At 32.9% G+C, this 27,749-nt stretch overlaps 3 protein-coding genes across 4 annotated transcripts in view; 1 reads left to right on the forward strand and 2 right to left on the reverse strand.

Moving 5' to 3' along the window:
• Positions 1-27,749, forward strand: part of LOC126889719 (uncharacterized) — a 632,478-nt gene that overhangs the window by 454,817 nt on the left and 149,912 nt on the right. The gene's annotated exons all lie outside the window — the stretch shown is intronic.
• Positions 721-14,125, reverse strand: LOC126889407 (uncharacterized). The gene is made up of 7 exons (XM_050657665.1): positions 13,885-14,125; positions 10,978-11,277; positions 9,971-10,141; positions 7,146-7,523; positions 4,405-4,782; positions 903-1,294; positions 721-834 (listed from the first exon to the last, which is right to left on the reverse strand). The coding sequence occupies exons 1-7, from the start codon at positions 14,123-14,125 to the stop codon at positions 721-723; spliced, it is 1,974 nt and encodes a 657-aa protein (XP_050513622.1).
• LOC126889724 (uncharacterized zinc finger protein CG2678-like) lies at positions 15,237-27,746 on the reverse strand. Of its 2 annotated transcripts, none has more exons than XM_050658280.1 (2): positions 27,562-27,746; positions 15,237-15,740 (listed from the first exon to the last, which is right to left on the reverse strand). In XM_050658280.1, exons 1-2 carry the CDS (start codon positions 27,602-27,604, stop codon positions 15,268-15,270), a joined length of 516 nt encoding a protein of 171 aa, XP_050514237.1. In that variant the 5' UTR covers positions 27,605-27,746; the 3' UTR covers positions 15,237-15,267. The 2 variants fall into 2 exon arrangements, with proteins under 2 accessions (XP_050514237.1, XP_050514236.1); XM_050658279.1 differs by lacking the exon at positions 27,562-27,746 and adding an exon at positions 17,258-17,443.

The raw sequence follows: 27,749 nt of genomic DNA on the forward strand, positions 1-27,749 counted from the left end.
GCTCGTATCCATTGAATTGAATGATGTAGCACTACTGGTGCCAGGAGGATTTATTATTGTTTCATCAATCACCAGGTTACCTTCACAAGAGATAACAATTAACTGCTGATATTTATTAGACCAACTGTAGCGTCGCCCCCATTAGGTAATTTTTATTCCGATTCGTTTTTTGCACAAACTTACTAAAAAAGAGGTAAAAAGGTCAAAAATTCACAGGGTGCCGCGATCGAAAAATTCTCTAAACAATTTTTTTTTAATTCAAAAAATCAGTTCTTCCAGTTCGTACAAATTTTTTTAGATTCTTTGGGTCATTATAAATAAAAAAGGTCTCTTGTGATTTTTCTCTGAAATTGATCGTTGTCGAGTTATACGCGACTTAACATTGGAAAAATGAAAAAATGGCCATTTTCCAGTGTCTGTATAATCAAGAAGCAATAAAATTTTTATTTGAAGCCATCTTCCAACAAAAAATCATATTACCATTGTACGTCGCTTCTCTCCTATATTTAAGCAGTCGTAACCCAACCATTAGATCAACTTTATGGGAATTTTTCAAACGGACCAAACGGAAAATTTAAACCTCCTCTTCAAACAGTGTTGCGTGAATGCGAAATGTTAGGGCCGTAGTTGTATTTTCCTACTGTCTCTCCTTTCATGTTACTTACCTTTAACCGTTGCCTGTATTGTCTGTTTAAAAAAAAAGTCGCTATGACGGGCACCTTAGCGTGAAGCGTGTGTCCATGTTATTCCTTGCTGTACAATCTTCAATAGTGTTTCCAATGGGAAGGTTAGGAAATCGAGTGAATGTGCGTAATGGAAACTGACCGGCATAATCTATGTAATATTTTACTGTATATATGTGTATATATTATTATAAAATGTAATTTTTTTTGTATTAATACCCATATCAAACTACTTTCAGAACGTCCAAACCAGACACGCACTCCTCCTGAGGCTTGTCTGGAAGCTACAGGCATATACCTCTTCAAACTTTTGAAAACCTCAAAATAATTTGCATCATCATACGAAGTTTCTATTATATCTGGGGACGAATTTTCATCTTCACTATTTGTGTTTGCATCTTTTATATCAGAATCATCATACGAACTATCTATTATATCTGGGGACGAATTTTCATCTGCACTATTTGTGTTAGCATCTTCCAAATCATTAGAAGCCCGAACACTTAAATTTGACAATTTCTTCTTCAATGATTCTTCAGGTGGTATATACATACTAGAGCTTCCATTATATTGTGGACTATTAGTATTTCTTGATTTTTCAACTGTGATACCTGTTTTTGTAACTGTTTCACACCTTCTTGTTTTTAATATATTTCTTAATGCCGGTTGAATTTTTTTTGTCAAATATGAAACATATTTTTCAAAATCGTCTTCATCTTTCGATTGCATTTGTGAATTTCTCAAATTAATCCGTAAATTCAAATTGATCTGATTATGCTCAAGACCTTTGTTTTCCAATATTTGTATAGATAATTCTTTATTTTTTTCTTGGTTACCCATATCTGATTCTGTAATGGAGCCATGGGATGAACATTCTTCATTTGTTTTTTTTTATCTTTTAGTGACCAAATTCACAATTGATCCTCGAGATTTCAAATTCTCCTGGCTGGGAAGAGATACATGTTGAATTTCGGATTGAGCAAAAGATTTAAAACTTGTTACAGCTTTATTTTTTCTCATATTTTTATGTGTCTTCCTCAAAGCTGTAACTTTTTCACGTCTCAGTGTTACCAAACTGGTTGAATTTTCACCATAACCAGAATTTGAATTTGAGGTATAATCAGTAGTTTCATCATTTCTCTGTAATGAGTCTTCTTGAATTTCTACTTTTTTTTATTTTTTTTGGATAGCTTTGGCATTTTTTACACGAATCGTTTACTTTGCTCGTAAATATATATAAATAAAATAAATAAATAAAATATACAAATGCACAATAAGAAAAATCACAAACTACACAGAAAATACTACACAACAACTATAGAACTAGAACTAGACTACCACTCAGGCACTCAGAGTTCAGAGATATGTAAAGAAAATAGATCAGGCTAGTCAGTACAGTTTTTTTGCTATTGGAATCAGTTAGTTCACTCTAGTTTTTATGCGGTTCCTGCGCTAGCAGAAACTCCTGGCTGTTGCGCAGTAGACTAGGAGGAAAATGTGCGCTGTTGCAAGATTTAAAATATTCCGATAAAGAATACATTCCAAAATTATAATAAAATAATTATTATTATCGATTTTTTTTCAGAAAGCTGAATCCGTAAATTCAAATTGATCTGATTATGCTCAAGACCTTTGTTTTCCAATATTTGTATAGATAATTCTTTATTTTTTTCTTGGTTACCCATATCTGATTCTGTAATGGAGCCATGGGATGAACATTCTTCATTTGTTTTTTTTTATCTTTTAGTGACCAAATTCACAATTGATCGTCGAGATTTCAAATTCTCCTGGCTGGGAAGAGATACATGTTGAATTTCGGATTGAGCAAAAGATTTAAAACTTGTTACAGCTTTATTTTTTCTCATATTTTTATGTGTCTTCCTCAAAGCTGTAACTTTTTCATGTCTCAGTGTTAAAAAACTGGTTCTTCTAGGACGAAAATTAAAATCTTCGGAGTGTACTCTTCTCCGAGGTAAACTTGAGCTTGTAGGTACAATTTGATCACAAGATTTGTTTAGCAAAGAATTATCCTTTATTGGAGGTATGGTGCTAATTTGAATTTGGGCATTAGATGAACTACTTTCAACAGAAACAAAATTTGAATTTGCGCTATAATAAGTAGTTTCACCAAAAGCAGAATTTGAATTTGAGGTATAGTCAGTAGTTCTGCCATTTCTCCCTAACGAGTCTTGTTGAATTTCTACTTTTTTTTGGATAGCTTTGGCATTTTTTAAATATTTTACAGGAATCTATACACTTATTGAATTTATGTACGTTCTTACTATTCAATTTTAATTATTAAAATATACAAATGCACAATAACACAAAAATCACAAACTACAAAGAAAATATACTACACAACAACTATAGAACTACACTACCACTACTATTTTCATGGGATGAACATTTTTCATTTGATCGTCGAGATTTCGAATTCTCCTGGCTGGGAAGAGATACATGTTGAATTTCGGATTGAACAAAAGATTCAAAACTTGTTATAGCTTTCTTTTTTCTGGACATATTATTTTTATGGCGTTTCCTAAAAGTTCTACCACGCCAATTCAAATTTTCAGAGTGTACTCTTCTCGCAGCTGTACTTGCTTGTAGATACAGAAAATTCATTGTTCAGACTGTCGAGATTTCAAGTTCTCCTGGCTGGGAAGAGACACAGACATGTTGAATTTCGGATTGAACAAAAGATTTAACACTTGTTATAGCTTTATTTTTTTTATGACGTGTCCTAAAAGATGCAACTTTTTCATGTCTCAGTAACGCATGCAACGGTGATATATTACTACTTGTGCCAGGCATTGGTGTTGGAGGCGACACCAGAGTAGTACTACTCCCAGGAGCATTTATAATTGTCTCATCAATCACCAGGTTACCTTCCCAAGAGATAACAATTAACTGCTGATATTTATTAGACCAACTGTAGCGTCGCCCCCATTAGGTAATTTTTATTCCGATTCGTTTTTTGCACAAACTTACTAAAAAAGAGGTAAAAAGGTCAAAAATCCACAGGGTGCCGCGATCGAAAAATTCTCTAAACAATTTTTTTTTAATTCAAAAAATCAGTTCTTCCAGTTCGTACAAATTTTTTTAGATTCTTTGAGTCATTATAAATAAAAAAGGTCTCTCGTGATTTTTCTCTGAAATTGATCGTTGTCGAGTTATACGCGACTTAACATTGGAAAAATGAAAAAATGGCCATTTTCCAGTGTCTGTATAATCAAGAAGCAATAAAATTTTTATTTGAAGCCATCTTCCAACAAAAAATCATATTACCATTGTACGTCGCTTCTCTCCTATATTTAAGCAGTCGTAACCCAACCATTAGATCAACTTTATGGGAATTTTTCAAACGGACCAAACGGAAAATTTAAACCTCCTCTTCAAACAGTGTTGCGTGAATGCGAAATGTTAGGGCCGTAGTTGTATTTTCCTACTGTCTCTCCTTTCATGTTACTTACCTTTAACCGTTGCCTGTATTGTCTGTTTAAAAAAAAGTCGCTATGACGGGCACCTTAGCGTGAAGCGTGTGTCCATGTTATTCCTTGCTGTACAATCTTCAATAGTGTTTCCAATGGGAAGGTTAGGAAATCGAGTGAATGTGCGTAATGGAAACTGACCGGCATAATCTATGTAATATTTTACTGTATATATGTGTATATATTATTATAAAATGTAATTTTTTTTTGTATTAATACCCATATCAAACTACTTTCAGAACGTCCAAACCAGACACGCACTCCTCCTGAGGCTTGTCTGGAAGCTACAGGCATATACCTCTTCAAACTTTTGAAAACCTCAAAATAATTTGCATCATCATACGAAGTTTCTATTATATCTGGGGACGAATTTTCATCTTCACTATTTGTGTTTGCATCTTTCATATCAGGATCATCATACGAACTATCTATTATATCTGGGGACGAATTTTCATCTGCACTATTTGTGTTAGCATCTTCCAAATCATTAGAAGCCCGAACACTTAAATTTGACAATTTCTTCTTCAATGATTCTTCAGGTGGTGTATACATACTAGAGCTTCCATTATATTGTGGACTATTAGTATTTCTTGATTTTTCAACTGTGATACCTGTTTTTGTAACTGTTTCACACCTTCTTGTTTTTAATATATTTCTAAATGCCGGTTGAATTTTTTTTGTCAAATATGAAACATATTTTTCAAAATCGTCTTCATCTTTCGATTGCATTTGTGAATTTCTCAAATTAATCCGTAAATTCAAATTGATCTGATTATGCTCAAGACCTTTGTTTTCCAATATTTGTATAGATAATTCTTTATTTTTTTCTTGGTTACCCATATCTGATTCTGTAATGGAGCCATGGGATGAACATTCTTCATTTGTTTTTTTTATCTTTTAGTGACCAAATTCACAATTCATATTTTTATGTGTCTTCCTCAAAGCTGTAACTTTTTCACGTCTCAGTGTTACCAAACTGGTTGAATTTTCACCATAACCAGAATTTGAATTTGAGGTATAATCAGTAGTTTCATCATTTCTCTGTAATGAGTCTTCTTGAATTTCTACTTTTTTTTTATTTTTTTTGGATAGCTTTGGCATTTTTTACACGAATCGTTTACTTTGCTCGTAAATATATATAAATAAAATAAATAAATAAAATATACAAATGCACAATAAGAAAAATCACAAACTACACAGAAAATACTACACAACAACTATAGAACTAGAACTAGACTACCACTCAGGCACTCAGAGTTCAGAGATATGTAAAGAAAATAGATCAGGCTAGTCAGTACAGTTTTTTTGCTATTCGAATCAGTTAGTTCACTCTAGTTTTTATGCGGTTCTTGCGCTAGCAGAAACTCCTGGCTGCTGCGCAGTAGACTAGGAGGAAAATGTGCGCTGTTGCAAGATTTAAAATATTCCGATAAAGAATACATTCCAAAATTATAATAAAATAATTATTATTATCGATTTTTTTTTCAGAAAGCTGAATCCGTAAATTCAAATTGATCTGATTATGCTCAAGACCTTTGTTTTCCAATATTTGTATAGATAATTCTTTATTTTTTTCTTGGTTACCCATATCTGATTCTGTAATGGAGCCATGGGATGAACATTCTTCATTTGTTTTTTTTTTATCTTTTAGTGACCAAATTCACAATTGATCGTCGAGATTTCAAATTCTCCTGGCTGGGAAGAGATACATGTTGAATTTCGGATTGAACAAAAGATTCAAAACTTGTTATAGCTTTCTTTTTTCTGGATATATTATTTTTATGGCGTTTCCTAAAAGTTCTACCACGCCAATTAAAATTTTCAGAGTGTACTCTTCTCGCAGCTGTACTTGCTTGTAGATACAGAAAATTCATTGTTCAGACTGTCGAGATTTCAAGTTCTCCTGGCTGGGAAGAGACACAGACATGTTGAATTTCGGATTGAACAAAAGATTTAACACTTGTTATAGCTTTATTTTTTTTATGACGTGTCCTAAAAGATGCAACTTTTTCATGTCTCAGTAACGCATGCAACGGTGATATATTACTACTTGTGCCAGGCATTGGTGTTGGAGGCGACACCAGAGTAGTACTACTCCCAGGAGCATTTATAATTGTCTCATCAATCACCAGGTTACCTTCACAAGAGATAACAATTAACTGCTGATATTTATTAGACCAACTGTAGCGTCGCCCCCATTAGGTAATTTTTATTCCGATTCGTTTTTTGCACAAACTTACTAAAAAAGAGGTAAAAAGGTCAAAAATCCACAGGGTGCCGCGATCGAAAAATTCTCTCAACAATTTTTTTTTAATTCAAAAAATCAGTTCTTCCAGTTCGTACAAATTTTTTTAGATTCTTCGGGTCATTATAAATAAAAAAGGTCTCTTGTGATTTTTCTCTGAAATTGATCGTTGTCCAGTTATACGCGACTTAACATTGGAAAAATGAAAAAATGGCCATTTTCCAGTGTCTGTATAATCAAGAAGCAATAAAATTTTTATTTGAAGCCATCTTCCAACAAAAAATCATATTACCATTGTACGTCGCTTCTCTCCTATATTTAAGCAGTCGTAACCCAACCATTAGATCAACTTTATGGGAATTTTTCAAACGGACCAAACGGAAAATTTAAACCTCCTCTTCAAACAGTGTTGCGTGAATGCGAAATGTTAGGGCCGTAGTTGTATTTTCCTACTGTCTCTCCTTTCATGTTACTTACCTTTAACCGTTGCCTGTATTGTCTGTTTAAAAAAAAAGTCGCTATGACGGGCACTTTAGCGTGAAGCGTGTGTCCATGTTATTCCTTGCTGTACAATCTTCAATAGTGTTTCCAATGGGAAGGTTAGGAAATCGAGTGAATGTGCGTAATCGAAACTGACCGGCATAATCTATGTAATATTTTACTGTATATATGTGTATATATTATTATAAAATGTAATTTTTTTTTGTATTAATACCCATATCAAACTACTTTCAGAACGTCCAAACCAGACACGCACTCCTCCTGAGGCTTGTCTGGAAGCTACAGGCATATACCTCTTCAAACTTTTGAAAACCTCAAAATAATTTGCATCATCATACGAAGTTTTTATTATATCTGGGGACGAATTTTCATCTTCACTATTTGTGTTTGCATCTTTCATATCAGGATCATCATACGAACTATCTATTATATCTGGGGACGAATTTTCATCTGCACTATTTGTGTTAGCATCTTCCAAATCATTAGAAGCCCGAACACTTAAATTTGACAATTTCTTCTTCAATGATTCTTCAGGTGGTATATACATACTAGAGCTTCCATTATATTGTGGACTATTAGTATTTCTTGATTTTTCAACTGTGATACCTGTTTTTGTAACTGTTTCACACCTTCTTGTTTTTAATATATTTCTTAATGCCGGTTGAATTTTTTTTGTCAAATATGAAACATATTTTTCAAAATCGTCTTCATCTTTCGATTGCATTTGTGAATTTCTCAAAGTAATCCGTAAATTCAAATTGATCTGATTATGCTCAAGACCTTTGTTTTCCAATATTTGTATAGATAATTCTTTATTTTTTTCTTGGTTACCCATATCTGATTCTGTAATGGAGCCATGGGATGAACATTCTTCATTTGTTTTTTTTTTATCTTTTAGTGACCAAATTCACAATTGATCCTCGAGATTTCAAATTCTCCTGGCTGGGAAGAGATACATGTTGAATTTCGGATTGAGCAAAAGATTTAAAACTTGTTACAGCTTTATTTTTTCTCATATTTTTATGTGTCTTCCTCAAAGCTGTAACTTTTTCACGTCTCAGTGTTACCAAACTGGTTGAATTTTCACCATAACCAGAATTTGAATTTGAGGTATAATCAGTAGTTTCATCATTTCTCTGTAATGAGTCTTCTTGAATTTCTACTTTTTTTTAATTTTTTTTGGATAGCTTTGGCATTTTTTACACGAATCGTTTACTTTGCTCGTAAATATATATAAATAAAATAAATAAATAAAATATACAAATGCACAATAAGAAAAATCACAAACTACACAGAAAATACTACACAACAACAACTATAGAACTAGAACTAGACTACCACTCAGGCACTCAGAGTTCAGAGATATGTAAAGAAAATAGATCAGGCTAGTCAGTACAGTTTTTTTGCTATTCGAATCAGTTAGTTCACTATAGTTTTTATGCGGTTCCTGCGCTAGCAGAAACTCCTGGCTGCTGCGCAGTAGACTAGGAGGAAAATGTGCGCTGTTGCAAGATTTAAAATATTCCGATAAAGAATACATTCCAAAATTATAATAAAATAATTATTATTATCGATTTTTTTTCAGAAAGCTGAATCCGTAAATTCAAATTGATCTGATTATGCTCAAGACCTTTGTTTTCCAATATTTGTATAGATAATTCTTTATTTTTTTCTTGGTTACCCATATCTGATTCTGTAATGGAGCCATGGGATGAACATTCTTCATTTGTTTTTTTTTTATCTTTTAGTGACCAAATTCACAATTGATCGTCGAGATTTCAAATTCTCCTGGCTGGGAAGAGATACATGTTGAATTTCGGATTGAGCAAAAGATTTAAAACTTGTTACAGCTTTATTTTTTCTCATATTTTTATGTGTCTTCCTCAAAGCTGTAACTTTTTCATGTCTCAGTGTTAAAAAACTGGTTCTTCTAGGACGAAAATTAAAATCTTCGGAGTGTACTCTTCTCCGAGGTAAACTTGAGCTTGTAGGTACAATTTGATCACAAGATTTGTTTAGCAAAGAATTATCCTTTATTGGAGGTATGGTGCTAATTTGAATTTGGGCATTAGATGAACTACTTTCAACAGAAACAAAATTTGAATTTGCGCTATAATAAGTAGTTTCACCAAAAGCAGAATTTGAATTTGAGGTATAGTCAGTAGTTCTGCCATTTCTCCCTAACGAGTCTTGTTGAATTTCTACTTTTTTTGGATAGCTTTGGCATTTTTTAAATATTTTACAGGAATCTATACACTTATTGAATTTATGTACGTTCTTACTATTCACATTAATTATTAAAATATACAAATGCACAATAACACAAAAATCACAAACTACAAAGAAAATATACTACACAACAACTATAGAACTACACTACCACTACTATTTTCATGGGATGAACATTTTTCATTTGATCGTCGAGATTTCGAATTCTCCTGGCTGGGAAGAGATACATGTTGAATTTCGGATTGAACAAAAGATTCAAAACTTGTTATAGCTTTCTTTTTTCTGGATATATTATTTTTATGGCGTTTCCTAAAAGTTCTACCACGCCCATTAAAATTTTCAGAGTGTACTCTTCTCGCAGCTGTACTTGCTTGTAGATACAGAAAATTCATTGTTCAGACTGTCGAGATTTCAAGTTCTCCTGGCTGGGAAGAGACACAGACATGTTGAATTTCGGATTGAACAAAAGACTTAACACTTGTTATAGCTTTATTTTTTTTATGGCGTGTCCTAAAAGATGCAACTTTTTCATGTCTCAATGTTATCAAACTGGTTCTTCTAACACGCCAATTAAAATCTTCAGATTGTACTCTACTCGGAGCTGTACTTGCTTGTAGGTACAGAAAATTCATTGTTCAGACTGTCGAGATTTCAAATTCTCCTGGCTGGGAAGAGACACAGAATATAAATAAATTGTTGCCACTTGCGTCTCAGTTTTCTTTTTTCTGTTATCATTTCTCTGATTTTTATTTTATTTAATTTCCAATAAAATACAAGTTGTTAAAAGTTAAAAAGTTTGTCAGTTATATTGAAAATATACTTACATGGTCCAGAATTGTAAATAACGGTGCCGGTGTTAGAAGTATCCATGGAATTGTCGAAATGCCGTAACGGTGATATAGTACTACTTGTGCCAGGCATTGGTGTTGGAGGCGACACCAGAGTAGTACTACTCCCAGGAGCATTTATAATCGTCTCATCAATCACCAGGTTACCTTCACAAGAGATAACAATTAACTGCTGATATTTATTAGACCAACTGTAGCGTCGCCCCCATTAGGTAATTTTTATTCCGATTCGTTTTTTGCACAAACTTACTAAAAAAGAGGTAAAAAGGTCAAAAATCCACAGGGTGCCGCGATCGAAAAATTCTCTAAACAATTTTTTTTAATTCAAGAAATCAGTTCTTCCAGTTCGTACAAATTTTTTTAGATTCTTTGGGTCATTATAAATAAAAAAGGTCTCTTGTGATTTTTCTCTGAAATTGATCGTTGTCGAGTTATACGCGACTTAAAATTGGAAAAATGAAAAAATGGCCATTTTCCAGTGTCTGTATAATCAAGAAGCAATAAAATTTTTATTTGAAGCCATCTTCCAACAAAAAATCATATTACCATTGTACGTCGCTTCTCTCCTATATTTAAGCAGTCGTAACCCAACCATTAGATCAACTTTATGGGAATTTTTCATAAGGACCAAACGGAAAATTTAAACCTCCTCTTCAAACAGTGTTGCGTGAATGCGAAATGTTAGGGCCGTAGTTGTATTTTCCTACTGTCTCTCCTTTCATGTTACTTACCTTTAACCGTTGCCTGTATTGTCTGTTTAAAAAAAAAGTCGCTATGACGGGCACCTTAGCGTGAAGCGTGTGTCCATGTTATTCCTTGCTGTACAATCTTCAATAGTGTTTCCAATGGGAAGGTTAGGAAATCGAGTGAATGTGCGTAATGGAAACTGACCGGCATAATCTATGTAATATTTTACTGTATATATGTGTATATATTATTATAAAATGTAATTTTTTTTTGTATTAATACCCATATCAAACTACTTTCAGAACGTCCAAACCAGACACGCACTCCTCGTGAGGCTTGTCTGGAAGCTACAGGCATATACCTCTTCAAACTTTTGAAAACCTCAAAATAATTTGCATCATCATACGAAGTTTCTATTATATCTGGGGACGAATTTTCATCTGCACTATTTGTGTTAGCATCTTCCAAATCATTAGAAGCCCGAACACTTAAATTTGACAATTTCTTCTTCAATGATTCTTCAGGTGGTATATACATACTAGAGCTTCCATTATCTTGTGGACTATTAGTATTTCTTGATTTTTCAACTGTAATACCTGTTTTTGTAACTGTTTCACACCTTCTTGTTTTTAATATATTTCTTAATGCCGGTTGAATTTTTTTTTGTCAAATATGAAACATATTTTTCAAAATCGTCTTCATCTTTCGATTGCATTTGTGAATTTCTCAAATTAATCCGTAAATTCAAATTGATCTGATTATGCTCAAGACCTTTGTTTTCCAATATTTGCATAGATAATTCTTTATTTTTTTCTTGGTTACCCATATCTGATTCTGTAATGGAGCCATGGGATGAACATTCTTCATTTGTTTTTTTTTATCTTTTAGTGACCAAATTCACAATTGATCGTCGAGATTTCAAATTCTCCTGGCTGGGAAGAGATACATGTTGAATTTCGGATTGAGCAAAAGATTTAAAACTTGTTACAGCTTTATTTTTTCTCATATTTTTATGTGTCTTCCTCAAAGCTGTAACTTTTTCATGTCTCAGTGTTAAAAAACTGGTTCTTCTAGGACGAAAATTAATACTTTCGGAGTGTACTCTTCTCCGAGGTAAACTTGAGCTTATAGGTACAATTTGATCAAAAGATTTGTTTAGCAAAGAATTATTCTTTATTGGAGGTATGGTGCTAATTTGAATTTGGGCATTAGATAAACTACTTTCAACAGAAACAAAATTTGAATTTGCGCTATAATAAGTAGTTTCACCAAAAGCAGAATTTGAATTTGAGGTATAGTCAGTAGTTCTGCCATTTCTCCCTAACGAGTCTTCTTGAATTTCTACTTTTTTTTTTTCGATAGCTTTGGCATTTTTTAAATATTTTGCAGGAATCTATACACTTATTGAATTTATGTACGTTCTTACTATTCACATTAATTATTAAAATATACAAATGCACAATAACACAAAAATCACAAACTACAAAGAAAATATACTACACAACAACTATAGAACTACACTACCACTACTATTTTCATGGGATGAACATTTTTCATTTGATCGTCGAGAGTTCGAATTCTCCTGGCTGGGAAGAGATACATGTTGAATTTCGGATTGAACAAAAGATTCAAAACTTGTTAAAGCTTTCTTTTTTCTGGATATATTATTTTTATGGCGTTTCCTAAAAGTTCTACTACGCCAATTAAAATTTTCAGAGTGTACTCTTCTCGCAGCTGTACTTGCTTGTAGATACAGAAAATTCATTGTTCAGACTGTCGAGATTTCAAGTTCTCCTGGCTGGGAAGAGACACAGACATGTTGAATTTCGGATTGAACAAAAGATTTAACACCTGTTATAGCTTTATTTTTTTTATGGCGTGTCCTAAAAGATGCAACTTTTTCATGTCTCAGTGTTATCAAACTGGTTCTTCTAACACGCCAATTAAAATCTTCAGATTGTACTCTACTCGGAGCTGTACTTGCTTGTAGGTACAGAAAATTCATTGTTCAGACTGTCGAGATTTCAAATTCTCCTGGCTGGGAAGAGACACAGAATATAAATAAATTGTTGCCACTTGCGTCTCAGTTTTCTTTTTTCTGTTATCATTTCTCTGATTTTTATTTTATTTAATTTCCAATAAAATACAAGTTGTTAAAAGTTAAAAAGTTTGTCAGTTATATTGAAAATATACTTACATGGTCAAGAATTGTAAATAACGGTGCCGGTGTTAGAAGTATCCATGGAATTGTCGAAATGCCGTAACGGTGATATAGTACTACTTGTGCCAGGCATTGGTGTTGGAGGCGACACCAGAGTAGTACTACTCCCAGGAGCATTTATAATCGTCTCATCAATCACCAGGTTACCTTCACAAGAGATAACAATTAACTGCTGATATTTATTAGACCAACTGTAGCGTCGCCCCCATTAGGTAATTTTTATTCCGATTCGTTTTTTGCACAAACTTACTAAAAAAGAGGTAAAAAGGTCAAAAATCCACAGGGTGCCGCGATCGAAAAATTCTCTAAACAATTTTTTTTAATTCAAGAAATCAGTTCTTCCAGTTCGTACAAATTTTTTTAGATTCTTTGGGTCATTATAAATAAAAAAGGTCTCTTGTGATTTTTCTCTGAAATTGATCGTTGTCGAGTTATACGCGACTTAAAATTGGAAAAATGAAAAAATGGCCATTTTCCAGTGTCTGTATAATCAAGAAGCAATAAAATTTTTATTTGAAGCCATCTTCCAACAAAAAATCGTATTACCATTGTTCGTCGCTTCTCTCCTATATTTAAGCAGTCGTAACCCAACCATTAGATCAACTTTATGGGAATTTTTCATAAGGACCAAACGGAAAATTTAAACCTCCTCTTCAAACAGTGTTGCGTGAATGCGAAATGTTAGGGCCGTAGTTGTATTTTCCTACTGTCTCTCCTTTCATGTTACTTACCTTTAACCGTTGCCTGTATTGTCTGTTTAAAAAAAAAGTCGCTATGACGGGCACCTTAGCGTGAAGCGTGTGTCCATGTTATTCCTTGCTGTACAATCTTCAATAGTGTTTCCAATGGGAAGGTTAGGAAATCGAGTGAATGTGCGTAATGGAAACTGACCGGCATAATCTATGTAATATTTTACTGTATATATGTGTATATATTATTATAAAATGTAATTTTTTTTGTATTAATACCCATATCAAACTACTTTCAGAACGTCCAAACCAGACACGCACTCCTCCTGAGGCTTGTCTGGAAGCTACAGGCATATACCTCTTCAAACTTTTGAAAACCTCAAAATAATTTGCATCATCATACGAAGTTTCTATTATATCTGGGGACGAATTTTCATCTTCACTATTTGTGTTAGCATCTTCCAAATCATTAGAAGCCCGAACAATTAAATTTGACAATTTCTTCTTCAATGATTCTTCAGGTGGTATATACATACTAGAGCTTCCATTATCTTGTGGACTATTAGTATTTCTTGATTTTTCAACTGTAATACCTGTTTTTGTAACTGTTTCACACCTTCTTGTTTTTAATATATTTCTTAATGCCGGTTGAATTTTTTTTTGTCAAATATGAAACATATTTTTCAAAATCGTCTTCATCTTTCGATTGCATTTGTGAATTTCTCAAATTAATCCGTAAATTCAAATTGATCTGATTATGCTCAAGACCTTTGTTTTCCAATATTTGCATAGATAATTCTTTATTTTTTTCTTGGTTACCCATATCTGATTCTGTAATGGAGCCATGGGATGAACATTCTTCATTTGTTTTTTTTTTATCTTTTAGTGACCAAATTCACAATTGATCGTCGAGATTTCAAATTCTCCTGGCTGGGAAGAGATACATGTTGAATTTCGGATTGAGCAAAAGATTTAAAACTTGTTACAGCTTTATTTTTTCTCATATTTTTATGTGTCTTCCTCAAAGCTGTAACTTTTTCATGTCTCAGTGTTAAAAAACTGGTTCTTCTAGGACGAAAATTAATACTTTCGGAGTGTACTCTTCTCCGAGGTAAACTTGAGCTTATAGGTACAATTTGATCAAAAGATTTGTTTAGCAAAGAATTATTCTTTATTGGAGGTATGGTGCTAATTTGAATTTGGGCATTAGATAAACTACTTTCAACAGAAACAAAATTTGAATTTGCGCTATAATAAGTAGTTTCACCAAAAGCAGAATTTGAATTTGAGGTATAGTCAGTAGTTCTGCCATTTCTCCCTAACGAGTCTTCTTGAATTTCTACTTTTTTTTTCGATAGCTTTGGCATTTTTTAAATATTTTGCAGGAATCTATACACTTATTGAATTTATGTACGTTCTTACTATTCACATTAATTATTAAAATATACAAATGCACAATAACACAAAAATCACAAACTACAAAGAAAATATACTACACAACAACTATAGAACTACACTACCACTACTATTTTCATGGGATGAACATTTTTCATTTGATCGTCGAGAGTTCGAATTCTCCTGGCTGGGAAGAGATACATGTTGAATTTCGGATTGAACAAAAGATTCTGATAGAATGAACTACAGATAACACACTTAATTTTATTAAAATTACACACTTATTTATTATGAACTCTTTCCATGTGTCTTTTCAAATGGTAATTTGTACTAAATTGTTTTTCACAAATATCACATTTTGGAATGTTTCCCTCGTGTTGATGATTTTTATGGACACCTAGAGCATAGACCGTTAAAAACTGCGCGCCACAAATTTGACACGAACGTGATCTTTTGTCTTTAGCATGAATTTTTAGATGCCTTTTTAGTGCATAGTGTGTGCTAAGCACTTTCTTGCATATATCACACGTTCTGTTGGCCACGAAATCAGCCCTACAGTTATCGTCTGCTCTAGGTGTCGTAGGCTGTTGTTCAGCCCTATGGTCATCTTCTGCTCTATTCCGGTGAATTTTTCTATGTCTTTTCAATGCGTAATGAGTACTAAGAACTTTATTGCAGATTTCACAAGTTCTGTCGTCCACGAAATCGGCCCTGTTTACTTCTGCCCTGGATGTTGTTGCCTGATGTTCAGAATCTAAAATAAAAAAAAAAAACAATAAAAGAAGTGCACTAGATTTGAGAATAAAACATTAACATTTAAAACTGGGTAAAATTACCTCTTGGTTTTTAAAAATAAATACAATATTAAGAACACCATTTTAATCTGATTGTTTTTTCTTTCTGTTCTGTATGTATCAGAGTTAAAACACACCATCAAAAGATGTCATAGGATAAATATAAAATTTACTATCCTTACCAAATTTTAGAATGTATTTTGTTCATTATTTTCTGTATTTTATGTTTGTGTTAGTATTGTTGAAGGACATAAAGCTTTTTTTAAATAATCTCAACGACTAGTAGCTTGTACTGACGAATTGTGATATTTTATTTTACATATTATTACAGAGTCTTGAAAAAGGAATAAAACAATAATTCCGAAAGCTAGACAAAAAGTCAAAAGAGTGTTTTTCTTTAACATTGGCCATTTCCAGTGTCGGTATGATCAAGAAGCAATAAAATTTTTATTTGAAGCCATCTTCCAACAAAAAATCATATTACCATTGTACGTCGCTTCTCTCCTATATATTTAAGCAGTCGTAACCCAACCATTAGATCAACTTTATGGGAATTTTTCAAACGGACCAAACGGAAAATTTAAACCTCCTCTTCAAACAGTGTTGCGTGAATGCGAAATGTTAGGGCCGTAGTTGTATTTCCCTACTGTCTCTCCTTTCATGTTACTTACCTTTAACCGTTGCCTGTATTGTCTGTTTAAAAAAAAGTCGCTATGACGGGCACCTTAGCGTGAAGCGTGTGTCCATGTTATTCCTTGCTGTACAATCTTCAATAGTGTTTCCACTGGGAATGTTAGGAAATCGAGTGAATGTGCGTAATGGAAACTGACCGGCATAATCTATATATTATTTTACTGTATATATGTGTATATATTATTATGAAATGTAATTTTTTACGTATTAATAAATTGTCTGTCTAAATATGACTTGAACCTAAGGCAAAAAAAAATATTTTAATATCGTCTTCGTCTTTACATTGTATTTGTGAATTTCCCAAATTAATTCTTAAATTCAAAAGACCTTTGTTTTCCAATTGTAGAGATACTTCTTTAATTTGATGGTATGGACATTTTTCATTTGATCGTCGAGATTTCGAATTCTCCTGGCTGGGAAGAGATACATGTTGAATTTCGGATTGAACAAAAGATTCAAAACTTGTTATAGCTTTCTTTTTTCTGGATATATTATTTTTATGGCGTTTCCTAAAAGTTCTACCACGCCAATTAAAATCTTCAGAGTGTACTCTTCTCGCAGCTGTACTTGCTTGTAGGTACAGAAAATTCATTGTTCAGACTGTCGAGATTTCAAATTCTCCTGGCTGGGAAGAGACACAGAATATAAATAAACTGTTGCCACTTGCGTCTCAGTTTTCTTTTTTCTGTTATCATTTCTCTGATTTTTATTTTATTTAATTTACAATAAAATACAAGTTGTTAAAAGTTAAAAAGTTTGTCAGTTATATTTAAAATATACTTACATGGTCCCGGATTATAGATGACTGTGCCGGTGCTCGTATCCATTGAATTGAATGATGTAGCACTACTGGTGCCAGGAGGATTTATTATTATTTCATCAATCACCAGGTTACCTTCACAAGAGATAACAATTAACTGCTGATATTTATTAGACCAACTGTAGCGTCGCCCCTATTAGGTAATTTTTATTCCGATTCGTTTTTTGCACAAACTTACTAAAAAAGAGGTAAAAAGGTCAAAAATCCACAGGGTGCCGCGGTCGAAAAATTCTCTAAACAATTTTTTTTAATTCAAAAAATCAGGTTCTTCAATTCGTACAATTTTCTTAGATTCTTTGGGTCATTATAAATAAAAAAAGGTCAAAATATAAATAAACTGTTTCCACTTGCGTCTCAGTTTTCTTTTTTCTGTTATCATTTCTCTGATTTTTATTTTATTTAATTTACAATAAAATACAAGTTGTTAAAAGTTAAAAAGTTTGTCAGTTATATTTAAAATATACTTACATGGTCCAGAATTGTAAATAACGGTGCCGGTGTTAGAAGTATCCATGGAATTGTCGAAATGCCGTAACGGTGATATAGTACTACTTGTGCCAGGCATTGGTGTTGGAGGCGACACCAGAGTAGTACTACTCCCAGGAGCATTTATAATCGTCTCATCAATCACCAGGTTACCTTCACAAGAGATAACAATTAACTGCTGATATTTATTAGACCAACTGTAGCGTCGCCCCCATTAGGTAATTTTTATTCCGATTCGTTTTTTGCACAAACTTACTAAAACAGAGGTAAAAAGGTCAAAAATCCACAAGGTGTCGCGATCGAAGAATTCTCTAAACAATTTTTTTTTAATTCACAAAATCAGTTCTTCCAGTTCGTACAATTTTTTTTAGATTCTTTGGGTCATTATAAATAAAAAAGGTCTCTTGTGATTTTTCTCTGAAATTGATCGTTGTCGAGTTATACGCGACTTAAAATTGGAAAATGAAGCAATAAAATTTTTATTTGAAGCCATCTTCCAACAAAAAATCATATTACCATTGTACGTCGCTTCTCTCCTGTATTTAAGCAGTCGTAACCCAACCATTAGATCAACTTTATGGGAATTTTTCAAACGGACCAAACGGAAAATTTAAACCTCCTCTTCAAACAGTGTTGCGTGAATGCGAAATGTTAGGGCCGTAGTTGTATTTTCCTACTGTCTCTCCTGTCATGTTACTTACCTTTAACCGTTGCCTGTATTGTCTGTTTAAAAAAAAAGTCGCTATGACGGGCACCTTAGCGTGAAGCGTGTGTCCATGTTATTCCTTGCTGTACAATCTTCAATAGTGTTTCCAATGGGAATGTTAGGAAATCCAGTGAATGTGCGTAATGGAAACTGACCGGCATAATCTATATATTATTTTACTGTGTATATGTGTATATATTATTATAAAATGTAATTTTTTACGTATTAATAAATTGTCTGTCTAAATATGACTTGAACCTAAGCAAAAAAAAATCTTTTAATATCGTCTTCGTCTTTACATTGTATTTGTGAATTTCCCAAATTAATTCTTAAATTCAAAAGACCTTTGTTTTCCAATTGTAGAGATAATTCTTTAATTTGATGGGATGGACATTTTTCATTTGATCGTCGAGATTTCGAATTCTCCTGGCTGGGAAGAGATACATGTTGAATTTCGGATTGAACAAAAGATTCAAAACTTGTTATAGCTTTCTTTTTTCTGGATATATTATTTTTATGGCGTTTCCTAAAAGTTCTACCACGCCAATTAAAATCTTCAGAGTGTACTCTTCTCGCAGCTGTACTTGCTTGTACAGAAAATTCATTGTTCAGACTGTCGAGATTTCAAATTCTCCTGGCTGGGAAGAGACACAGAATATAAATAAACTGTTGCCACTTGCGTCTCAGTTTTCTTTTTTCTGTTATCATTTCTCTGATTTTTATTTTATTTAATTTACAATAAAATGCAAGTTGTGAAAAGTTAAAGAGTTTGTCAGTTATATTTAAAATATACTTACATGGTCCAGAATTGTAAATAACGGTGCCGGTGGTAGAAGAATCCGTGGAATTGTCGAAATGACGTAATGGTGATCTAGTACTACTCGTGCCAGGCACTTATGTTGGAGGAGACATCTGAGTAGTACTACTCCCAGGAGCATTTATGATAGTCTCGTCAATGACAAGGTTACCTTCACAAGAGATAACAATTAACTGCTGATATTTATTAGACCAAGTGTAGCGTCGCCCCCATTAGGTAATTTTTATTCCGATTCGTTTTTTCGGAGTCGAAAAATTCTCTAAACAATTTTTTTTAATTCAAAAAATCAGGTTCTTCAATTCGTTCAATTTTTTTAGATTCTTTGGGTCATTATAAATAAAAAAGGTCAAAATATAAATAAACTGTTGCCACTTGCGTCTCAGTTTTCTTTTTTCTGTTATCATTTCTCTGATTTTTATTTTATTTAATTTACAATAAAATACAAGTTGTTAAAAGTTGTTAAAAGTTAAAAAGTTTGTCAGTTATATTTAAAATATACTTACATGGTCCAGCATTGTAAATCACGGTGCCGGTGTTCGAAGTATCCATTGACTTGTCGAAATGACGTAATGGTGATCTAGTACTACTCGTGCCAGGCACTGGTGTTGGAGGAGACATCTGAGTAGTACTACTCCCAGGAGCATTTATGATAGTCTCGTCAATGACAAGGTTACCTTCACAAGAGATAACAATTAACTGCTGATATTTATTAGACCAAGTGTAGCGTCGCCCCCATTAGGTAATTTTTATTCCGATTCGTTTTTTCGGAGTCGAAAAATTCTCTAAACAATTTTTTTTTTATTCAAAAAATCAGGTTCTTCAATTCGTTCAATTTTTTTAGATTCTTTGGGTCATTATAAATAAAAAAGGTCAAAATATAAATAAACTGTTGCCACTTGCGTCTCAGTTTTCTTTTTTCTGTTATCATTTCTCTGATTTTTATTTTATTTAATTTACAATAAAATACAAGTTGTTAAAAGTTGTTAAAAGTTAAAAAGTTTGTCAGTTATATTTAAAATATACTTACATGGTCCAGCATTGTAAATCACGGTGCCGGTGTTCGAAGTATCCATTGACTTGTCGAAATGACGTAATGGTGATCTAGTACTACTCGTGCCAGGCACTGGTGTTGGAGGAGACATCTGAGTAGTACTACTCCCAGGAGCATTTATGATAGTCTCGTCAATGACAAGGTTACCTTCACAAGAGATAACAATTAACTGCTGATATTTATTAGACCAACTGTAGCGTCGCCCCCATTAGGTAATTTTTATTCCGATTCGTTTTTTCGGAGTCGAAAAATTCTCTAAACAATTTTTTTTAATTCAAGAAATCAGTTCTTCCAGTTCGTACAAATTTTTTTAGATTCTTTGGGTCATTATAAATAAAAAAGGTCTCTTGTGATTTTTCTCTGAAATTGATCGTTGTCGAGTTATACGCGACTTAAAATTGGAAAAATGAAAAAATGGCCATTTTCCAGTGTCTGTATAATCAAGAAGCAATAAAATTTTTATTTGAAGCCATCTTCCAACAAAAAATCGTATTACCATTGTTCGTCGCTTCTCTCCTATATTTAAGCAGTCGTAACCCAACCATTAGATCAACTTTATGGGAATTTTTCATAAGGACCAAACGGAAAATTTAAACCTCCTCTTCAAACAGTGTTGCGTGAATGCGAAATGTTAGGGCCGTAGTTGTATTTTCCTACTGTCTCTCCTTTCATGTTACTTACCTTTAACCGTTGCCTGTATTGTCTGTTTAAAAAAAAAGTCGCTATGACGGGCACCTTAGCGTGAAGCGTGTGTCCATGTTATTCCTTGCTGTACAATCTTCAATAGTGTTTCCAATGGGAAGGTTAGGAAATCGAGTGAATGTGCGTAATGGAAACTGACCGGCATAATCTATGTAATATTTTACTGTATATATGTGTATATATTATTATAAAATGTAATTTTTTTTGTATTAATACCCATATCAAACTACTTTCAGAACGTCCAAACCAGACACGCACTCCTCCTGAGGCTTGTCTGGAAGCTACAGGCATATACCTCTTCAAACTTTTGAAAACCTCAAAATAATTTGCATCATCATACGAAGTTTCTATTATATCTGGGGACGAATTTTCATCTGCACTATTTGTGTTAGCATCTTCCAAATCATTAGAAGCCCGAACAATTAAATTTGACAATTTCTTCTTCAATGATTCTTCAGGTGGTATATACATACTAGAGCTTCCATTATCTTGTGGACTATTAGTATTTCTTGATTTTTCAACTACGATACCTGTTTTTGTAACTGTTTCACACCTTCTTGTTTTTAATATATTTCTTAATGCCGGTTGAATTTTTTTTGTCAAATATGAAACATATTTTTCAAAATCGTCTTCATCTTTCGATTGCATTTGTGAATTTCTCAAATTAATCCGTAAATTCAAATTGATCTGATTATGCTCAAGACCTTTGTTTTCCAATATTTGCATAGATAATTCTTTATTTTTTTCTTGGTTACCCATATCTGATTCTGTAATGGAGCCATGGGATGAACATTCTTCATTTGTTTTTTTTTTATCTTTTAGTGACCAAATTCACAATTGATCGTCGAGATTTCAAATTCTCCTGGCTGGGAAGAGATACATGTTGAATTTCGGATTGAGCAAAAGATTTAAAACTTGTTACAGCTTTATTTTTTCTCATATTTTTATGTGTCTTCCTCAAAGCTGTAACTTTTTCATGTCTCAGTGTTAAAAAACTGGTTCTTCTAGGACGAAAATTAATACTTTCGGAGTGTACTCTTCTCCGAGGTAAACTTGAGCTTGTAGGTACAATTTGATCAAAAGATTTGTTTAGCAAAGAATTATTCTTTATTGGAGGTATGGTGCTAATTTGAATTTGGGCATTAGATAAACTACTTTCAACAGAAACAAAATTTGAATTTGCGCTATAATAAGTAGTTTCACCAAAAGCAGAATTTGAATTTGAGGTATAGTCAGTAGTTCTGCCATTTCTCCCTAACGAGTCTTCTTGAATTTCTACTTTTTTTTTTTCGATAGCTTTGGCATTTTTTAAATATTTTGCAGGAATCTATACACTTATTGAATTTATGTACGTTCTTACTATTCACATTAATTATTAAAATATACAAATGCACAATAACACAAAAATCACAAACTACAAAGAAAATATACTACACAACAACTATAGAACTACACTACCACTACTATTTTCATGGGATGAACATTTTTCATTTGATCGTCGAGAGTTCGAATTCTCCTGGCTGGGAAGAGATACATGTTGAATTTCGGATTGAACAAAAGATTCAAAACTTGTTAAAGCTTTCTTTTTTCTGGATATATTATTTTTATGGCGTTTCCTAAAAGTTCTACTACGCCAATTAAAATTTTCAGAGTGTACTCTTCTCGCAGCTGTACTTGCTTGTAGATACAGAAAATTCATTGTTCAGACTGTCGAGATTTCAAGTTCTCCTGGCTGGGAAGAGACACAGACATGTTGAATTTCGGATTGAACAAAAGATTTAACACCTGTTATAGCTTTATTTTTTTTATGGCGTGTCCTAAAAGATGCAACTTTTTCATGTCTCAGTGTTATCAAACTGGTTCTTCTAACACGCCAATTAAAATCTTCAGATTGTACTCTACTCGGAGCTGTACTTGCTTGTAGGTACAGAAAATTCATTGTTCAGACTGTCGAGATTTCAAATTCTCCTGGCTGGGAAGAGACACAGAATATAAATAAATTGTTGCCACTTGCGTCTCAGTTTTCTTTTTTCTGTTATCATTTCTCTGATTTTTATTTTATTTAATTTCCAATAAAATACAAGTTGTTAAAAGTTAAAAAGTTTGTCAGTTATATTGAAAATATACTTACATGGTCAAGAATTGTAAATAACGGTGCCGGTGTTAGTAGTATCCATGGAATTGTCGAAATGCCGTAACGGTGATATAGTACTACTTGTGCCAGGCATTGGTGTTGGAGGCGACACCAGAGTAGTACTACTCCCAGGAGCATTTATAATCGTCTCATCAATCACCAGGTTACCTTCACAAGAGATAACAATTAACTGCTGATATTTATTAGAGCAACTGTAGCGTCGCCCCCATTAGGTAATTTTTATTCCGATTCGTTTTTTGCACAAACTTACTAAAAAAGAGGTAAAAAGGTCAAAAATCCACAGGGTGCCGCGATCGAAAAATTCTCTAAACAATTTTTTTTAATTCAAGAAATCAGTTCTTCCAGTTCGTACAAATTTTTTTAGATTCTTTGGGTCATTATAAATAAAAAAGGTCTCTTGTGATTTTTCTCTGAAATTGATCGTTGTCGAGTTATACGCGACTTAAAATTGGAAAAATGAAAAAATGGCCATTTTCCAGTGTCTGTATAATCAAGAAGCAATAAAATTTTTATTTGAAGCCATCTTCCAACAAAAAATCGTATTACCATTGTTCGTCGCTTCTCTCCTATATTTAAGCAGTCGTAACCCAACCATTAGATCAACTTTATGGGAATTTTTCATAAGGACCAAACGGAAAATTTAAACCTCCTCTTCAAACAGTGTTGCGTGAATGCGAAATGTTAGGGCCGTAGTTGTATTTTCCTACTGTCTCTCCTTTCATGTTACTTACCTTTAACCGTTGCCTGTATTGTCTGTTTAAAAAAAAAGTCGCTATGACGGGCACCTTAGCGTGAAGCGTGTGTCCATGTTATTCCTTGCTGTACAATCTTCAATAGTGTTTCCAATGGGAAGGTTAGGAAATCGAGTGAATGTGCGTAATGGAAACTGACCGGCATAATCTATGTAATATTTTACTGTATATATGTGTATATATTATTATAAAATGTAATTTTTTTTTTATTAATACCCATATCAAACTACTTTCAGAACGTCCAAACCAGACACGCACTCCTCCTGAGGCTTGTCTGGAAGCTACAGGCATATACCTCTTCAAACTTTTGAAAACCTCAAAATAATTTGCATCATCATACGAAGTTTCTATTATATCTGGGGACGAATTTTCATCTGCACTATTTGTGTTAGCATCTTCCAAATCATTAGAAGCCCGAACAATTAAATTTGACAATTTCTTCTTCAATGATTCTTCAGGTGGTATATACATACTAGAGCTTCCATTATCTTGTGGACTATTAGTATTTCTTGATTTTTCAACTGCGATACCTGTTTTTGTAACTGTTTCACACCTTCTTGTTTTTAATATATTTCTTAATGCCGGTTGAATTTTTTTTGTCAAATATGAAACATATTTTTCAAAATCGTCTTCATCTTTCGATTGCATTTGTGAATTTCTCAAATTAATCCGTAAATTCAAATTGATCTGATTATGCTCAAGACCTTTGTTTTCCAATATTTGCATAGATAATTCTTTATTTTTTTCTTGGTTACCCATATCTGATTCTGTAATGGAGCCATGGGATGAACATTCTTCATTTGTTTTTTTTTTATCTTTTAGTGACCAAATTCACAATTGATCGTCGAGATTTCAAATTCTCCTGGCTGGGAAGAGATACATGTTGAATTTCGGATTGAGCAAAAGATTTAAAACTTGTTACAGCTTTATTTTTTCTCATATTTTTATGTGTCTTCCTCAAAGCTGTAACTTTTTCATGTCTCAGTGTTAAAAAACTGGTTCTTCTAGGACGAAAATTAATACTTTCGGAGTGTACTCTTCTCCGAGGTAAACTTGAGCTTGTAGGTACAATTTGATCAAAAGATTTGTTTAGCAAAGAATTATTCTTTATTGGAGGTATGGTGCTAATTTGAATTTGGGCATTAGATAAACTACTTTCAACAGAAACAAAATTTGAATTTGCGCTATAATAAGTAGTTTCACCAAAAGCAGAATTTGAATTTGAGGTATAGTCAGTAGTTCTGCCATTTCTCCCTAACGAGTCTTCTTGAATTTCTACTTTTTTTTTCGATAGCTTTGGCATTTTTTAAATATTTTGCAGGAATCTATACACTTATTGAATTTATGTACGTTCTTACTATTCACATTAATTATTAAAATATACAAATGCACAATAACACAAAAATCACAAACTACAAAGAAAATATACTACACAACAACTATAGAACTACACTACCACTACTATTTTCATGGGATGAACATTTTTCATTTGATCGTCGAGAGTTCGAATTCTCCTGGCTGGGAAGAGATACATGTTGAATTTCGGATTGAACAAAAGATTCTGATAGAATGAACTACAGATAACACACTTAATTTTATTAAAATTACACACTTATTTATTATGAACTCTTTCCATGTGTCTTTTCAAATGGTAATTTGTACTAAATTGTTTTTCACAAATATCACATTTTGGAATGTTTCCCTCGTGTTGATGATTTTTATGGACACCTAGAGCATAGACCGTTAAAAACTGCGCGCCACAAATTTGACACGAACGTGATCTTTTGTCTTTAGCATGAATTTTTAGATGCCTTTTTAGTGCATAGTGAGTGCTAAGCACTTTCTTGCATATATCACACGTTCTGTTGGCCACGAAATCAGCCCTACAGTTATCGTCTGCTCTAGGTGTCGTAGGCTGTTGTTCAGCCCTATGGTCATCTTCTGCTCTATTCCGGTGAATTTTTCTATGTCTTTTCAATGCGTAATGAGTACTAAGAACTTTATTGCAGATTTCACAAGTTCTGTCGTCCACGAAATCGGCCCTGTTTACTTCTGCCCTGGATGTTGTTGCCTGATGTTCAGAATCTAAAATAAAAAAAAACAATAAAAGAAGTGCACTAGATTTGAGAATAAAACATTAACATTTAAAACTGGGTAAAATTACCTCTTGGTTTTTAAAAATAAATACAATATTAAGAACACCATTTTAATCTGATTGTTTTTTCTTTCTGTTCTGTATGTATCAGAGTTAAAACACACCATCAAAAGATGTCATAGGATAAATATAAAATTTACTATCCTTACCAAATTTTAGAATGTATTTTGTTCATTATTTTCTGTATTTTATGTTTGTGTTAGTATTGTTGAAGGACATAAAGCTTTTTTTAAATAATCTCAACGACTAGTAGCTTGTACTGACGAATTGTGATATTTTATTTTACATATTATTACAGAGTCTTGAAAAAGGAATAAAACAATAATTCCGAAAGCTAGACAAAAAGTCAAAAGAGTGTTTTTCTTTAACATTGGCCATTTCCAGTGTCGGTATGATCAAGAAGCAATAAAATTTTTATTTGAAGCCATCTTCCAACAAAAAATCATATTACCATTGTACGTCGCTTCTCTCCTATATATTTAAGCAGTCGTAACCCAACCATTAGATCAACTTTATGGGAATTTTTCAAACGGACCAAACGGAAAATTTAAACCTCCTCTTCAAACAGTGTTGCGTGAATGCGAAATGTTAGGGCCGTAGTTGTATTTCCCTACTGTCTCTCCTTTCATGTTACTTACCTTTAACCGTTGCCTGTATTGTCTGTTTAAAAAAAAGTCGCTATGACGGGCACCTTAGCGTGAAGCGTGTGTCCATGTTATTCCTTGCTGTACAATCTTCAATAGTGTTTCCACTGGGAATGTTAGGAAATCGAGTGAATGTGCGTAATGGAAACTGACCGGCATAATCTATATATTATTTTACTGTATATATGTGTATATATTATTATGAAATGTAATTTTTTACGTATTAATAAATTGTCTGTCTAAATATGACTTGAACCTAAGGCAAAAAAAAATATTTTAATATCGTCTTCGTCTTTACATTGTATTTGTGAATTTCCCAAATTAATTCTTAAATTCAAAAGACCTTTGTTTTCCAATTGTAGAGATACTTCTTTAATTTGATGGTATGGACATTTTTCATTTGATCGTCGAGATTTCGAATTCTCCTGGCTGGGAAGAGATACATGTTGAATTTCGGATTGAACAAAAGATTCAAAACTTGTTATAGCTTTCTTTTTTCTGGATATATTATTTTTATGGCGTTTCCTAAAAGTTCTACCACGCCAATTAAAATCTTCAGAGTGTACTCTTCTCGCAGCTGTACTTGCTTGTAGGTACAGAAAATTCATTGTTCAGACTGTCGAGATTTCAAATTCTCCTGGCTGGGAAGAGACACAGAATATAAATAAACTGTTGCCACTTGCGTCTCAGTTTTCTTTTTTCTGTTATCATTTCTCTGATTTTTATTTTATTTAATTTACAATAAAATACAAGTTGTTAAAAGTTAAAAAGTTTGTCAGTTATATTTAAAATATACTTACATGGTCCCGGATTATAGATGACTGTGCCGGTGCTCGTATCCATTGAATTGAATGATGTAGCACTACTGGTGCCAGGAGGATTTATTATTATTTCATCAATCACCAGGTTACCTTCACAAGAGATAACAATTAACTGCTGATATTTATTAGACCAACTGTAGCGTCGCCCCTATTAGGTAATTTTTATT

The sequence above is a fragment of the Diabrotica virgifera genome, chromosome 8 (genome assembly GCF_917563875.1).
Source record: "Diabrotica virgifera virgifera chromosome 8, PGI_DIABVI_V3a".
Classification (NCBI taxonomy): domain Eukaryota; kingdom Metazoa; phylum Arthropoda; class Insecta; order Coleoptera; family Chrysomelidae; genus Diabrotica; species Diabrotica virgifera.

What these genes read in the sequence shown, in the direction of transcription:
- LOC126889724 (XM_050658280.1), bottom strand. Translation starts at nt 27,604, where the DNA reads ATGGATACGAGCACCGGCACAGTCATCTATAATCCGGGACCAT. An exon ending in CATCTATAATCCGGGACCAT is followed by an intron (nt 15,741 to 27,561) that starts GTAAGTATATTT and finishes TTTTTATTTTAG; the next exon opens with ATTCTGAACATCAGGCAACA.
- LOC126889407 (XM_050657665.1), bottom strand. Translation starts at nt 14,125, where the DNA reads ATGTATATACCACCTGAAGAATCATTGAAGAAGAAATTGTCAAATTTA. An exon ending in CTGGTTTGGACGTTCTGAAA is followed by an intron (nt 11,278 to 13,884) that starts GTAGTTTGATAT and finishes TTACAAAAACAG; the next exon opens with GTATTACAGTTGAAAAATCA. An exon ending in CTGGTTTGGACGTTCTGAAA is followed by an intron (nt 10,142 to 10,977) that starts GTAGTTTGATAT and finishes TCTCTTGTGAAG; the next exon opens with GTAACCTGGTGATTGATGAG.